This window comes from Anabas testudineus, chromosome 6, assembly GCF_900324465.2.
Source record: "Anabas testudineus chromosome 6, fAnaTes1.2, whole genome shotgun sequence".
NCBI lineage: Eukaryota > Metazoa > Chordata > Actinopteri > Anabantiformes > Anabantidae > Anabas > Anabas testudineus.
The window spans coordinates 7,472,141-7,489,411 of record NC_046615.1 but is presented as its reverse complement, the minus strand read 5'-3'; the positions used below and the strand labels follow the sequence as shown (position 1 = coordinate 7,489,411).

Below are 17,271 nucleotides of genomic sequence, written 5' to 3'. Positions count from 1 at the left end.
TGGAGAAGCTTTTGCTTATTCTGAGGCAGCTTGTTCCCAGGAGTTCAGAGCACAGCCTCGCTGCAGTTTTGCTTTTGTTTTGTTGTCTTCAGGATCTGTGGTTGAGAGGGAGTTCAGTGCCCCTCTCCTGTTTTTATATGTACTTGAACAAGATTTCTTCCACCACCTTCCCTGAAGTGAATAATTGTGTAGCAATAAATGCAAGGGCGAGGGTGTGTAGTGGGGAAGGAAATTGCAATCATTCTTGGAGACTTTTTTTTTGTGGGCCTGTTTTTGTGTACGATTTTGTGTTGCTCCACTGTCTCCGTGGAGTGTCCCATGAAAGGGTATTCTTTTAGTATTCACCCAGCCTATTTACTTTGCTGCAGTGGAGAAATGGCATTTCCTTTGCATGAACCGGTGGTTTTCATAAGCACTACTCAATCTAAACCTGTTTATCTTTTTGCTAAACATTCTGGCTTTTATTTATTTATTTATATTATAACAGTATAAAAAAAACTTGCATTAGTTTTTTATTTTTAAACCAATTTTAATTAGTTGATGTTATATAAAAAAAAATGCTAGATGATCGTGCTACTCACTGAAAAAAGCAGTTGTTAAGGTTATTTAATGCCTGCTACTCTATAATGATGTGAAAGACTTCACAGTGTTAACATGCTTAACTAGCATATATGCTTGGTGTTTTAATGTCCCGCTCTAACCCGTGCAGTCTTTATTTAAAGCCTCTGGCTACCACTCGTGTTGCAGACTCTCAAATTCCTAACCTCTCACTTTCGTTCCCCTTCTGTCCTCTCTGTCCCCCTCTTCTCACAGGTATGGCCTCGCAAGTGCAAGTGTTCTCCCCTCACACTCTCCAGTCAAGTGCCTTCTTTAGCGTGAAGAAACTGAAGGTGGAGCAGAGTTGTAACTGGGATATGACAGGGTACGGCACACACAGCAAAGTCTACAGCCACAACAGCAGTAAGAACGTGTCGGCCACCAGTGGCCCCCTAGGAATCAACAGCTCCCTGCAGGTTGCCAGCTCCACCCTGCCCTACGAGCAGGCGCTCATCTTCCCAGCCAGCGCGGGCCACATTGTGGTCGCCTCAGCCAGCAGCACTTCGGGGGCCGTGGGGTCTCTGTTGGGCAGCGGGGGTGGAGGCAGCAGCAGCAACAGTAGTGGTGGTGGAGGTGGCGGCGGTGGCAGTGGTGTGGGTGGTGGGGTTGGTGTTCACAACCTGACACGCCGCAGCACAGTCAGTCTCCTAGATACCTACCAGAGATGCGGGCTTAAGCGCAAGAGCGAAGAGCTTGACAACAACAGCAGCGTGCAGATAATTGAGGAGCACGGTCCACCGATGATCCAGAACGGAGCGGCGAGTGGAGCCACCGTGGCTACTGTGGCCACTGCCACGTCCACGGCAACATCCAAGAACAGCGGCTCCAACAATGAGGGGGACTACCAGCTGGTGCAGCATGAGGTGCTTTGCTCCATGACCAACACCTATGAAGTGCTGGAATTTTTGGGGCGAGGAACCTTCGGGCAGGTGGTAAAGTGCTGGAAGAGAGGCACCAACGAGATTGTGGCGATTAAAATCTTGAAAAACCACCCGTCTTATGCACGGCAGGGTCAGATCGAAGTCAGCATCTTGGCGCGTCTCAGCACGGAGAGTGCAGATGACTACAACTTTGTGAGAGCCTACGAGTGCTTCCAGCACAAGAACCACACGTGCCTGGTATTTGAGATGCTGGAGCAGAACCTGTACGACTTCCTCAAGCAAAACAAGTTCAGCCCTCTGCCGCTCAAATACATCAGACCCGTGCTGCAGCAGGTGGCCACAGCGCTCATGAAACTGAAGAGCCTGGGGCTGATCCACGCTGACCTGAAGCCAGAGAACATCATGCTCGTGGACCCGTCACGACAGCCCTACAGGGTCAAAGTCATTGACTTTGGCTCAGCCAGCCATGTGTCTAAAGCAGTCTGCTCTACTTACCTGCAGTCCAGATACTACAGGTAAGAGCTGCAACTTTGAAATAATAACTGTTATTAATAATAACAATGATAGCAACAATAATTATTATGAACTGGGAGTGAAAGACGACGGTATTTTGTATAACACTGCAGACGCAAAGAGGAAATGGCACAAAGAAAAAGAGACATGCCCCTTTTGTTGTTCCTGTTTATTCTGTTTGGACATGGTCATTGTGAGCTCTGCATCTTGTTTAATTTATTGCTGCTTTAATAGGAATGTTTTCATAGTTGAGCTGATTATTTGGCCAAACACCCGCATTCGTTGCCAACCATATGAGCTGCTGCTGAAGTCCTCTCTCTTCACTCCCATTCAGCCTTTCCTGTTGGCTTGTTTACCCCCCTAGTTAACCCTCCTTCATGATGGGATGGGACAGAAAAGGCTCACTGACTAGCCCGCTGCTTATTGTGTTTAAAGTGAGCTTTTTTAAAAAATATGTTTCAGTGTTATTTTGATTATTATAGGGAGGCCACGCAGTCTGCTGTAGCTCAGGTAAAGGTGTAATAGACATTTTTAGTATCATTGAGAGGTTCAGAACGGATTTTTCCTGCTTTGAATGGGTGTTTTTTTTGAAAGGATCCCAGAGAAACTCCCTCATTGAAGAAGGGCACCAATCATGTGGGGTGGCAGCCTGCCCACAGACCCTCAGCCCCCCATCACCATGGCTGGCTCCCATTTCCCCTGGGATAAAGATGAGGGGTCAGCCTGAGTTCTCCTGTAATATGTGCCTGTAATCCACACCAGCGGGCCCAGCATTAGAACCAGATGACTCTCTGGAAAGGCCTTTCTTTCTTCTCCCAGTACTTCTTCTATTTTGCCCATAGCTAACAGCGTGTTTAGGTTTCAGCAGAGGCAGCGCTGGGGGAACTGTGCGAGGAATCAAACAGTGTCCATATCTTCACAGAGAGATGCTTTGTTTGGGGCTCAGGCCTCGTGCTGGGGCTGGGGCTGGGGCTGGGGCTAATGGGAGAACAGGTGCGCATGAGCCACGGTACCACACGCATAAACACACACCCACACACATATGCCAGGTGGTGGCTCTGCAACAGCGCATAAAGCAGATTCTGTCAAGAGACGTTTGTGGTCCCAATTTAGTGGCGTCTGTTGATAGAAAAGTTTGGTTTTGCTATCTTTACACGTAATGGTAGCATTTTAAATATGCTGCACTGAGGAACACTGTTTCATTATAAACAGGAAAGTGCCTAGGTTTACAGTAGTGAGAACTTAGAGTGCTGGATTCCTGACAGTAGAGCATTTTATCACAACTGACAAGTGTATTATTTTGAGCTTTAGTGTTTATTGAACTGCATTTTTGCAAACATTTAAGCTCCAAAGCCTATATGAAGATCCCCATATGGGAATTAGGTTGTACATGTCAACAGGGCAGTGCTGCTATATCAGTTTAAGTAGCTCATCCTGAAGTAAACACTGCAAGTAGTCTGTTGTTGTTGCTCCTGGGCTGTAGGTCAACAAGCAGGCCATGAAAAATTCCTGTTTGTTTTTTCGGGGAGTGACAAGTGGAGGAGAGCAGAGAGATCATCCCTTCATTTCCTCTTGGCAGCAAAGGAGGTGAAAGAAAGGCTGACATTGACCAGAAAATTGCTCACCAGCCACCAAAAACCTAAACCAAGGACTTGGTGACCCTGGTTTGAGGCATTTGGGAGTGGTGTGTGTGTGTGTGTGTGTGTGTGTGTGTGTTACAGGTTTTCTCTGTACACACAAAGTGTGTGTGTGTGTGTGTGTGTGTCACCAGGACTAATGAGGAATGAGGCAAATCGTGCAGTTCCATTGAAAGAATGAGCTCATGGGAGATGAGCACTACAGGTGCCTTAGGATGACGTGCGGTTTGGGCAGCAAACAAACTTTGGCTGCGGGTGGAGTTCATGGTGAGTTCAAAAGCTAAGAGAACATCAAACTATCTTTGATGATTTCAGATGAGAAGATAGCAGGACAGATTCTGTTGCTGATGGTACCTTCACAAGGTAGAGATTACATACAGGTGTGATTTGTTGGCTCCAACTGGCTGGCTCTGTGTTACTCTATATCCCCCACAATAACCAAAACATCCCCCGGTTGTCTCCTTTGGTTCCTGTTAAATACGCAACAGTACACAATATTTGCGTCTTGTCTAAGTGCACTTGAGTTTTACTCGGAGTCTGTTTTTGATTAGTGTGGTGAAATGACATGTGACTGAGATGATGGTAAGGGGCCACTGTGAAACTCATTTCTCCTTTTTCTTTTTCTCCTGTTTCCAGTCTTCTTATGTAAACGACACAGAAGAAAGTGCCGTTTCAAGCCCGGCGCTGACGTAAACCTTGTATTTTAGATGTCATAGATATACTGTTGACATTGTCTGTGCTGTGAGAGCCTTGCAAATGAGTTATGGATTTTCCACAAGGTTGACTCATGCAAATAAAACACCAGTATTCAAGGTAAACAAGTGATGTGCCATTTGCAAGAACAGCGCTCAGGGTGCTTAGAGTTTCAACTTTGTTCGCTTCAGTGCTTTGCGAATACAGGCTCATGTAGCTGAGCTCATCTATCCTTGTCAAATAGGCCTTTTTGTCGCGCTTCCACACTCGCCACTGTGCGTGAAGGCAGCCAGTCTCCCGGTAATTACTTAAATGTACAGTATTAATACCTTAAAGTCACAGTATAGTCCTGAAGTGTCTCTCTTTGCTCTCCTAATTATGCTGTGGTGTTTATATCGACACTGCATCCGCTTGTGACCTAACCCAGGTACTTCTCCTTTTATCCTTCTTTCCTGTCCTTTCCTGCGCCCCTTCCGTCTTCCATCTTGCTTGAAGCTAATGATGTAACAGGTAAGCCGCCTAGTCAAGCTCACCCTGTGCCAGATAAAGGGATTATGTCGTGTCCCAAGTGGGCGAGTTTGTCCTATTTATCGCATCAGTTTAAGGCCACGAGATAGGTGGAATGCAGTAAGACGTTATTTAAGTTTATATGACGTTTGTAAGTTATTTAAAAAGACAGTGCAGCGCGTGGCAATGATGTCAGGAGAACATATTCTCTCACTTTACACAACTGGCTGCTTGACTTGTCGTTTAAGAATGACATTTGGATGTCCTCACAACTTTCCAGTGCTGGAATTCAGGTGTCAGAGAGTTTCTGTAACTTTGCACAGTGAGCGTCCACATGGGCAGAGCTGAGAAATTAGGCGAACCCCCCTGTCAGCCTCATTTTTTAAATGTTTTTCTTTCAGTGTAAAAATGAGCGTAACACAATGAAGGCCTTCTGGGAGAGGCTGTGGAAATGTGCGCTATTGTCCCAATATCTAAATAGATCATTGTCACGTACCACCCCTCTCTGTTCACTCCACATTTGAATGAACACTTTTACCCTCCGACATAGCCGTAGTTCTTTTTGTGCATACCCCACTCTTTGTGTACACATACAGAAAGACCTTCTCAGAGCGGATGTCTCACAGTTTCGCTGAAATGCCACAAGACAAGGGGGTAGGGACAGAGAACAGGACCAATTTCCTGTGGTAATTAAACATCTTAATATTAACAACCCAGAAGCCTGAAGCTGTACTGCACACATGTCAGCCCCTGCCAGCCTATGCATGTTATTTAACATGCACACATTACAGGCTTCATACTCAAAGTGACATATACATGTGTGGTACTTCAGCAGCTCGCTATACTTCGGCCTGGAGATTTAGCGCATTAAACATTGTGAATTAAAGGAAAATGAGTAAACGGAGTCTGAAAGGAAGCAATGGGCTTGTTGATGTCACCAGTAATCTGTAGTGGCCACTGTCTATGTACTCTCCGCACTATCAGTGTGAAGCTAAAGGCCTCTGGCAGAAGGGATCTTAATGCATTCGGATGGAAACTTCACAAAAAGCTCATATTATGGAGCTCTCTGCATTTTCTCATTCTACTTTTAGAGCCCATATCTTTATTCATGTTGGCAGTAAAGATGGGTGCAGCTGATGCTACCGTAGGATCTCTGACACCCCCGGGCCTGTGTCCTAGCCTTAATAACTGATGAAATATGTATCTGTCTCCATCAGAGATGGTGCAGTCGCTGCTCGGGCTGAGGCGGCTGAGTGTAAGATGAGCCTCTGCCCCACCTGTCTATCTGTCTCTCTATCTGTTGTTAGCGTCGCACAGCCAGACAGACAGGGCAGGCGTTCCACCACATTTACCCTGCCTCTGTGCGAAACATCAAGGGGCGTTTTAATGAATGAGGTTGCTATTAGTTACTGTTCTGCGAAGCGTGCGTTAATGTGTATGTGCCAGAGAGTTAGAGAAAGGTAGGTGAGCGTCAGGATCGGGTTGCTACAGAGGAAGGATGGATTGGAAAAGGAAGGAAAGGCAGATTCCTCCAGTGGCGGCGGCCGTGTTTCTAGCGCAGGTTCTTAAGAAAGTGTCTTGTACGGGAAGAAGAATCGGGGGGGGGGGGGGTGGTAGAAGGATGGAGGCAGGGGTGTGTAGAAGGTCGATGTTTTGCATTCCTCATCAGTACCTGGAACAACGCTCTCTTTCCCCTCCAGCAATGGCAGATTATTACTAATGCAGATGAGCTTTCATGAGGTTCAGCCTCACTGGGTGGCTGCTGTGGCATGTAGCACTTTTTTTATTGTGTGTGTGACTTTCTCACTGTTTGCCTTTTATTAAGCTTTATTTTTCCAGTTTGCGACCCCTCAGGGCTGTGGCTGTTCTGTTGTTGTTGACTGTATGCTGAAATTGGCTATTGTCAGGGAACTGGCATATGAAAGAAAGACCCCTAAAATGATAATTACTGCTCCCTGTATTCACTCCTGTGCTTTTTATGACAGTCATAACACCTTAGCATGCATGACAGAATCCTAATAACCTGTTTCTCATTTATAATTTGCCTCTGGGCAGCTTTTCCATGTGTCTCCACAGAGCAGCCGGCAAGTAGGAGACATGTAGCAGCTAAGCTAATTAATGACCAGTAGACAAGCATATTCATCGAGACATATACACCAGTGAGACACACTGTGTACGATTTGGGAAAATAATGAACAAGAATTTTTAAACTCTTATGGAAAAAGTGAACTTTTCCACCTTGCTGATGGATACACCTGTCAATACACACTGACAGGCTGTCTGTTTGTGTGCAGTGTGTGTGTGTGTGTGTGTGTGTGTGTGTGTGAGTGTGTGTGTGTGTGTGTGTGAGAGAGAGAATCCCTGCTACTAGTGTGGGACTGTGTGCTCCTCTGATAAGACAGAGCTTTCTGAGTTTCACCACATCGTTTCATCCTGGCTACTTGTCTTTGTTCTCCTTCGCAGTTCAATTTCCATACATTTCCCAGGATATTAAGCTGACGGAAATTAAGCTGCCTTGATAAAACGCAGCGAGCCGCCCACTCGAGCTCGCTAAGGCTGCAATCTCTCTGCCTTATATTGATTGGCTTATTTGAAACATAGGATTTTTCCACACAGCACATGGCAACACACACACACACGCGCACACACACACAGGTATAGGCACCTGTTCAACCTTACAGGTGTTTTGTAGAGTTGCTGCAGAACACGGCAGGCTAACTTAAAGTGGAAGGTCATTAAAACGTCCAGACTCGGCTGCAGGGTTAAAGAACACAGAACAATGACATTTTCTTCTCATTTAAATCTGAAAATCATTAACTGGACAGGTGAAATTTCTCACAGCAGTAGATGTATATTCATTTCCCTGCTCGCCTCATATTTGTCTTTCTTTTCGGGATTCAAGCACCAGTGGGTTGGCAGGGTGATGGCCATCAGTGGCTGACTGGCACAGGTGCCCCGAGGTCTAAATAAATCATGAGGCCTCCTGCTGATGCTCCCCTCCACCATTCCTGTATGCCCGCCATCCCTCTGCAGGGAGCTCCAGAAAGGGGATCACCCCCACCACTGCGAGCTGCCTTGGCTCCTTCCCGCCCTTCTTCTCTTTCTCTTTTTTCCCACCTCCCCTCACCTTCCCTTCAACCCCCCCCCCCCCCCCCCCCCCCCCTCACCTCTTCCATTCACTCGCATGAATATTTAAAAGCTAACACCGTGATGGAAAATATGCAGCAAGGGCAGTGAAGACTTGCTAAAGAGAATAGGGGGAAAAAAAATAAATGTTCATTCTGGGACCCTGAATTTCCTAATTTAAGGCAGGTCATGAGACTCCTGATGAATTCAGATTGGTCCAATTACAGAGGGAGAGAGTTATAAAGACAGAGAAAAACAGAGACTGTCAGTAACAGAAACAGACAGAGGGGCAGGCGAGACACTGAGAGAGACTGATCCAAGCTATAGCTGTCCAGCTGGGGAGAGGATTGGGGGGATTGGGGAGGCCCGGCAGGGACCTGCAATTGGCTTCATGCTGGCTTTGTGTGTGTGTGTGAGCGTGTGTGTGTGTGTGTGTACGTTCGAACTGACTGCCACTGTGACAGAGAATGCCTGGTGTGCAGAGGCCCATGCAGGCTCCCATGAAGTTTTAAACAGAACAAAACAGATGCATTTGTTTTCTCAATTTGAGGAATTTGCTAATGTGCATATACGAGGGTAAATAGTTTGGCTAATTTGCGGCAGGCAAGTGGGCAGGGCTCTCCGCTGCTCAGCCAGGCAGCTGGGGCCCCTGTATAGAGAGAAAAAGCAGCTTTGATGACCTCAGTCCCATCTCCTGCTCTCTCTTTTCATTTAGGATCATCCAGAACTAACATTTTTTTAAAAAATGTGTCCGCTTGCCTTTATGGCCCAACCCTCCGTCCCTTTTTAAACGTGTTCATCGTGTTTGATGTTCGACAGCCCAGTTAAACATAGCTCATAATCACGGTGACAGTTGTTGCTCTATAAAAATGATGCTATTTTTCATTGCAGATGGCAGAGTTACGAGTAACGAGGCTCTGTTCTTACCACACAGGCTATTTTCAGCACCAGTCATAAAGTCGTAAAGCCTCAATGTTGAACGACTTTTATATTCCAATTATTAACATCACAACTTTGCTCACATTTCAGTTTGCGATGGGATCAGAAATATTTCATAAATGTTGACGTAGTTAAGAGTGAAATGTGAATATGAAATGGAACTACAGTCTAAAGCATGTCAGCAACATGATAGGTGTGATGATACAAAAGACTTTTATAAGTTACTGGAAGTTTTGGTTTGATGATTTAACTAATTTATGGGTTCATAGTAAGGATGGGGAAGTTAGTATGGAGGAAGTTTATCACATGTGTTGTCTAGTCTCAGGTGAAGCCTCACTTACTTTCCACAGAATATACATCAGCATCATCTGTTATCGTCCTCTTCAAATATTGACATGAGGATTTTTTTTTTTTTTAAATAAAGCTTTTTAGAATATAAAGGCCACTTTTCTGTTGAAGCATTATGCTAGTCATAAAACAAGACTGGAGCAAAATCCTAATTCACCCAAGCTTGATAAATAATTTACAACGACTAATAGTGCCTTGTGACAGAGAATGTATCGCTGTGGTGTATCAAATTGCAGTGGTTTCAAACTGAGGCATAATTTGTTTGGGGAAATAATTACTCTTATATTGGATCCTGGTTAAATATTAAAAGGGTTAGGATTAGGAATGGGACAGCGTCTAAGGGAGTTTTAGTCGACTTCTGGCTAAATCCATTGCTGTAGACTGCTGCAGACAGGCTGCCACAAAGAGAGAAAACATCTATATTTAATTGGTAAATACAAACTGCTGCACTGCTGCATTTCACAAAAGAAAAGCAATGCAAACTAATGAACTTTCCCTGTGTGCTTGGCTACCAAGCTTTGAAAACTAATCCCAGCGCTTTATGAGTTACGAGTGTCAGATTGTCTGTCAAGTTCAGCTTGTTATTGAGTGCGCAAGCTGGGATGCACCAAAGAGCATGAAGGCATACTGTAAATCAGTTCACCGAGGGAACAAAATATGTTCTCGTGAGGTTGCAGATAACAAAGAAGAGAAATGATACGAAGAAAGAAATGAAAAAAAAAAGGAACAAAAAAAGCAACAAAAGAAAATAGTAATTGCTTTAAATGTGCTAGAATCATATTAGGCAACAGAGGTTATGTCCTGTCCTGCCACACACACACACACACAGCCTGCTCAGTGTTTGCATCCTCAAACCACCTAATGGCCCTGCAGGATCAGATGATTTACAGGAAAGCTATTTGCGCACACACACACATACACACACACACACATATATATACACACACACAGTGAACACGTGTGCAATGTGGCACCAGGTGTGCCCTGACTGAGCTGAGAGAATACAGCATCTCAGTGTGTGTTATCAGTGTGAACTGGACATAACTCACATCAGCCCTTTAAACACAGCAGGGACGTGAGGGAGGCAGCAACACCACCGCACACTGTCTTTCATTACAGCCAGAATCTATATATCATCAAACAGATGGCTCCTCTTTAATCAAAGACGGTGTTGTTGTCTTTGTAAGCAAAAGGGAATTACATGCATTTTTTAACCCTCTTGACGTCAGCTCCAAGTCAATACATACGCTGACTCTTTCTGCCATTGACACACATGCAAACCTTGAAGCAAACTCAGTAATTTCATAGGTTATTCACCTACTTGTACTCCTCAAACTAATCCAGACAATTGAGGCTTACATAAAAGTGCATATTCTTTTTTTTTTAGCAGTTCCACCAAAGACCTGTACACACTAAGCTGAAATCAAAGCTCGGTGCACAGCAGTATAGACGCATTACACCGATTCATTAACACACAACTGTGGAGCCTGCACAAGCCGCTTTCAGCACACAAATAAACTACAGCATAATACTCTCATTTGAGCAGGAAATGCATTGAACGTCAGTGACTTAAATGAAATGCCCTTGCGCCTTTTAAGAGTGTATACAAATCTTTTCAACGCGTTTTTTTTTTTTTTTTTTTTCGACATGAATGGAGAACATTAACACGCATCATTTCACATGACTTCTAAAAAAGAGTCTCTCTGTTGCGGCCGTCGCCACGGCAACCCAGGCTCTTGTTCCAAAATTGTCCGTTTGCCTCTGAAGGTGCAACACCTGAACTAGACCGGGGCTGTTTTGATCTGCCTGTCTGCCCCTAACCGACAGCTGTGTACTTGAGGGACAGCGAGGGCCCTTGAGCCACACTCTCATCTCACTGCTATTGTTTGCCCAGGTGGGCCACGACGCCCCGTCTTTCTCCCTTCCCCCTCTATCACTCCGCCTAGCTTCTCCACCCTCTCTCTCTTTTTCTCGTTCCCTCTCCCTCTCTCACTCTCGATCTATTCGTCTTTCTCCCTCGCTTCTCTCTGTCTTTTGTTCCACGGGGACCTGTGGTCCAACTGAAGCTCTCGGTTACACAAAGAAACCTTAAATTGTCTTTCATCTGCAGCCTGTTACCAGCTGTGCACTTTGTACGTCTGCGCTGCCCCTCAGCGCCGAAAATGTATAGATTTTACCCATGGCAATTTTATCATTATTGGCTTTGAGTCAAAGCTCTCCTAGCAGAAATTCTGGCTTCTCTCACAACTCCACCGTAGGTTTCTAATTTCTTATTAAAGACTTTGGCATGTCTTGTGCTGTTAGCAGTGCTCTTAAATATTCTTCTGTCTTCCTGGGATTCAAGCAGGTTTTGAAATGCAAAAATAGATTGATGTTGCGAAGCACCCAGAAGCCCTTTCTCCATTTCCATCTTGGGGCAATATGTGTGCCAAGCTCTTGACATAACACACAGGTGCTGGAGGAGCACAATGCCCCCCCCCCAAAGGCCCAAACTCCCAAACCAACTCTGTTATTCACAGTGTCACCATGGTGACAGTGAGGCTTCAAGTCAGACACAAAGATGGGGGTTTCAGGCACGTTCATGCACTGCTACTGAGTTCGAGAGAGTAAGAAAGGAGAGATGGCCCATTTAGCTTAGACTTTCTGGCCTTGTATACTGCAGCGCTCAGGGCCCCAGTAGGAACAGCTGAGAAAACAGCGGGGAACTTTCATTAGTGATCCCGTGCCCCCTGTCCCCTTTTCCCTCTGTGCTTCTTTTTTACATCTTTCCATCCATCGGCATCCTCCCATAACCTTGCTGCCTCTCTCAGATGTCCTCTCGCTTCCATCGGTCCCTTCCTTACTCCATTTCCTTTATCCTGGCCTCCGTCCCTAACGCAAATCTGCCTGGCAATTCAATCATCACATGCTAAAGCCACATAGGATCACAAAGCCTCATCCCTCACGGCTGACCACAAGCTCAGTGGGTTTCTATACACTGTACAGGCGAGGGTACCATATGTCTACATGCAGAGAAGTTATTGGTTGTTTGAGCAGGAGCTTATCAACAGAGATTAGAACTGTGAGATGCATCAAATTTCAAGGATAGAGAAATGAAGATTTGAGTGAAATATATATGTGTTATACATATGTTAGATGACAGGAGTTCTTTTCATTCAGCACAGCAAACAGGTGGTTAAAGAAAGGAGGTCAGATACATTAATGCTCCTCCCCTTGTAAATCTATGGGTGCTGCCAGGTGTCCTACAGTCAAATATCTGTTCCCACAAGCGTCACAAGCACCCATGCTCCTGACGGTGTAAACTGTTGCTCTTGAATCAGTCGAAGGCAAGTGTTACCGCAGGAGGAAGGGAGTTTAACAGACTCCCTGAACTCATTTGCACGTCTTTGTGCTCCTCTCTTCTCTGTGAATCGTCAGCGCACGCCACCGCTCAAGTCAATCATAACTACAGCACCTGTTCTACAGAAACGCCAGCGTCAGTGAAAAAAGGGTCCCCTGTTAGTTTGTTTGTCTGTCCCTGTGTCTGTCTGTTTTGTTTGCCTTTTCTTCACGGGAGCAGGGGGAAAAAAGGGAGAATGGATGGCGAAGTGCACTGAATCATAAATGAGATGGGGAGTGTGTCAGTACATATGAAAGGCTATGTGTGAAAGCACCGGCTTCCTGACATATTTCAATCTCCTCTTTGTTTTCATCCTAAAAAAGCCTATTTTTCTCTTCTTTTCAAGCTCTCTCAAGTCTAGGTTTACCAAAAATAAGCCATTTTGTCGGACTAATTGCATTAAGCCAGCTGGAGGATCTGAGGACAAGTCATAACAGCCCTTTTTAGATTTACTGCAGACAGCTGAAGTGTAGATGACAAATCATCAGTCATGCATGTTGATCCCTTGTACAGCAGATGATGACCCGCTATTTGCTCTCACCACAAGTTTATTTTACAGCAATAAGTCCAGCGTACTATAAGATATATAAGGAGTTATAGATTACTTCTAGTCAAAACACAGGAAAGGAACTGTGGTCATGAAACAACCAGCACCAAAGTAAGGACAGCAGCACACTACAACACCTCCCGCTTCCTTTCCCGTTGTTAAGCTGGGTGTGAGGGGTGCTATTTGCATTTACAAGGTTCCTGTGGAGCAGAATAAAATGCAGAAAGAGCTGTGAGCAAAACGAACACTCTCAGGGTGGCCCTGCACTAATTGCAACTGGGGTACATTTACTGATTATAGTTAAGTGGCCCAAAATGGTCCCCTGCTCTCTGTTACATTGACCCATTCCCTCCCTGGTGGATGTGGTCAATAGCAGGCCTGTTGAGATGCCTTTCCTCTGAGAGAAGAAAAACAAGGTCCAATCGTGCCTGTCTCTCTGCTTCGTCTCCCGAAGCACACAAGAGGGGAGAGGAAGTGTTGATTTGAAATGATGAACAATTCAGCGCAGACAGCAGGAAGCAAGGCGGCTGCTATTTTTCCAAACTGACAAGCTTGATGAAATTAATACCGAATTAAAATACAAATGCCAGTGTGCAGCAATGGCTAAAATGCACAACGTTAAAAAAAAAAACAAAAAAAAAAAAACACTTTAAATGATTGTGCGTCTTTTTGGGAGTGCATGTGCAGCTCATGACTATTCATGACGCCTGCAAAAACATGCAAGTAGGATCAAATGGAAATTAATGGAATGCAAAGTGGAATGTAAATGCAGTTGCAGAAAGGGGAAATTAAATCCCTGCTAAACATCTTGAAAGGTTGCATGCGTAGACGGGACCGGGTCAGCGTTTTGTATTCTCTCTCTTCCCTGTTGGCCTGCGCCGTAACAGGAGGCCCCGCAGTGGGAGAGCAGGCCGGGGGTGATATAACAGCCACTGGATCACACAGGCTTTGATCTCCCCTCTGGGTTTCTGAGCATCTATGGGATAGTCTTTAGGCCTACTGATGAGGAGGTGGAGATCTCACACCCCCTCTAGTGCCAGCTCTCGAGCAGGTTTCTCTGTTTTACCACACAGAGCATATCTTTAGCCAGTTGGATATTTTTTCCTACAAGCACAGGTTTTTCTGATGCAAAAGTTCAGGCTGCTTTTCTTAATGCCCGAACCTGACGTGAACACCAGGAGAACTCTGTATAGGCCGTTCCTTTATGCTGTTCTTTTGAGGAGTTATTTCTCTGTAAATGTTTTTCTAAGAGGGGGATGGAGCCTTTCAACAGGTCTCATGTTTTACATAACCCCAACACAGTGATGTAATTTCTTCTCCCGCTGAATCCGGGTGTCATAAACACTGGGCTGTGTCTCTCTAGGCGTCACGTCTGCCCTTGTGGCATAATCTCTCTCATGTCTGGCCTGATCTCGCACCAATTTGTGTAATTAACTGATGTCACTGCTCTGGATTGCTTGCAGACGCTGTATCGCTGCAGCCCCAGTTTGACTAAAAGTAACAAAACCACGTTGTCTATTAAGGCTGTTTTTCACAAAGCTTACAGTTATAAGAGGGGGGGATTTTAAAAGTCAGAAAATAACAAGCCCCATTACATAAACATGGAGTAGTAATTGGGGAAGAAAAGTCTTTTTTTATTTATTTTTTTTATAGGTGGTAGCAAAATTACTACATGCCAATTAGAGTGTGAGCGTTTTAGGAGTTTGTCTTGTTGACATGGAGGGATTTAAGTGTGTGCATATGTGAGTGTGTATGTGTGCAGGGTTAGCCTTGTGTGACTAATACAATACAGAACCTAATACCAAACCAAATACTAACAAGAGCACATAACAGCCAGAGTTACGTTCTCTAAAGAAAATGCTCCTATCATAGCTGAGTGGGACTCCCTTTGTTTGTGTACATGGCCGGCTGTTTGCACTCCTGTATGCACATCTGTGTGTACAAGCACAAACAAACATCCAACTGTGCTGGATGATTAGATTTCCAGGGCATGGTCAGCGGCTCGCATGAGTTCATGCATCCATAGAGCGTGAGCGGAGACAGGCTTTTCTGGCGTGCTTTGCAGACCTGACCTACAAACAGTCAGACGGGCGCTAAAAGCAGACAGACCAAAAGGAACACAGACACAGGTAAGAAGGCGGTGCGGCGGTAGACTGGCGGATTGGTAAGAAAGAGTCAGATAGAGACTTTTACTTTGAGTGTACATTTAGGTTGGACATCACGGGTGAATGTGTCATGCTTTGCCGTTGCCCTCAGACATAGATCATACATGGAACCAGCCATCCAGGACACATCACTTTGCTCAAGGCCCAATGCTGGCCCTCCTGACTGGGGCAGGGACTCTGCCTCTCGTCAGGGGAGAGGAGATCCAAGGACGTCTCCTGAAGTTTCCATGGTTGCATATTTCAGCTCGATCCAGGCTTGTTTGTTTCGCCTGCAACATGCTCCGCTGCACCGACCCACATTAATGAAGTGCTCGCAGACTTAACCCTTCCGTGGCCAACTAGACAGCCGAATTTGCACCGAGCAGACGCGCCATTTGTTCCGTGTTCCCGTTTCATCGCCGGCGTGACATTTAGGTTAACATGTGATGGGAAATGAGCTGGGTTTGTGTTTCCTGCGTCCCATGCACCAGCCCTGATGATAATGAGGGAGAAAAAGGCCAGAGGAGAGGAGTGGGGTCAATATGCTAATAGTGGGTGTACATTTTAATGCCTCACTGCCAGCATGGAGTAGTTTGAAGAGAGGGGCTATCATTCTCCACCTTCTTTCCCCTCATTATCCCCCCGCGCCTCTCTCCATCTCTGTCCTCCCTCATCTCCTGTTTTCTACTCCCATCCCTCTCCATGCCCTTCGCTATCTTCTTTCCTCCACCGCCCCCAACCCCCCCCCCCCCCCCCACTCCATCTCATACCTGGCACTCCTCTCTTCCACCCAACCACCCCCCAAACACCTCTCTCCCAGAATATGAGATACATTTGTTTTCCTGCGCCGGGCTGCGAGAGCGGGACACGTGGCGTGCAAAGTGCTGATGTGTTGGTTTCTGGGTAATTATAACATCCCTCGGTCTCCAAGAAAACTCTAAACTAATGTTTAATTTGCCTCTCTGCTCAGAGGAAGCCCTCTTTTGTTATTGCCGTGGCAATTAGCTGGAGCCAAGGCCCAGGCATTTCCTGTGATTGTTGTGATTTGCATAGAGAGCGAATCAGAGAGAGTATCAAGACCCTATACCCTACTTCTCTCACTGCAATTTCAGCCACCCACTCCTCCCTTCCTAGTTCTTTCTCTTTATCCTCTGCATGTATCCCCCTTGCTGCTGTGAATCTCCATCAGTGGCCTAGCAACTAATACTCGTCTGACACCTCTGAATGTTGTGGCAGATTGACAGGTGATCACTTGAGGGCATAACACTGACTTTTCTTTTTTTTTTTCCAGATGAAAGCATCAGCTGGTCACATGTCTTCTCCCCACACAATCCCTAGCAGTCATTGTCTAGTTTTAGCCAATAGCTTCTAATTAATTGCTTGTTTATAACCGAGGTGGCGCTAATGGAAGTTCTTAACTAAAGGTATAAACATAGCGTTTGCAGATGAAAATGTCGCCCGGACTATGTGCATGCAGGCCACACACACGCATTCAGTGTTTTGAATGTGGCGTAGCAGCGTGGAGGTCCGTGTGTAGTTAATGAGATTATCAGTCATAAAGTAAACAGCTATATGATGGTGAACGTGCTGCTTTTGGTCCTGTGGGGAAACATTAACTAGCATTGCTGCATCATGGCCGTTATTGTGTTTTCTGTTCTGGCCAGATAAGAAATAGATCCCTCCTGACTGTTTAATCTCAGGCTGAATAAAACTGCCATGTTTTGACAGCATGGATACAGTAATTCACAACTGGCATTCATCTGTTTCAGCAGTGAGGACGTATTTGTTATCATTGAAGACTGAATCTATGGATTTTTATGTATGAGACCAAGCTATAATGAACTCTATATAAACTATATAATAGCTCATTTGCATAAAAGCTTCCCTTTGCAGCTTTGCTAAGCTTTAGTTTCATTACAATACCTGAATTAATTTGCATCGCCTTATCAGCACCTGCCCC

At 45.4% G+C, this 17,271-nt stretch overlaps 1 protein-coding gene across 2 annotated transcripts in view; it reads left to right on the top strand.

The window, feature by feature from the left end:
- Positions 1–17,271, top strand: part of LOC113165356 (homeodomain-interacting protein kinase 2) — a 64,536-nt gene that overhangs the window by 14,576 nt on the left and 32,689 nt on the right. For both annotated transcript variants that reach the window (XM_026364777.1, XM_026364776.1), the window contains exon 2: positions 814–1,993. In XM_026364777.1, coding sequence (XP_026220562.1) covers positions 814–1,993 — 1,180 coding nt within the window. The remainder of the gene's footprint in view (positions 1–813; positions 1,994–17,271) is intronic.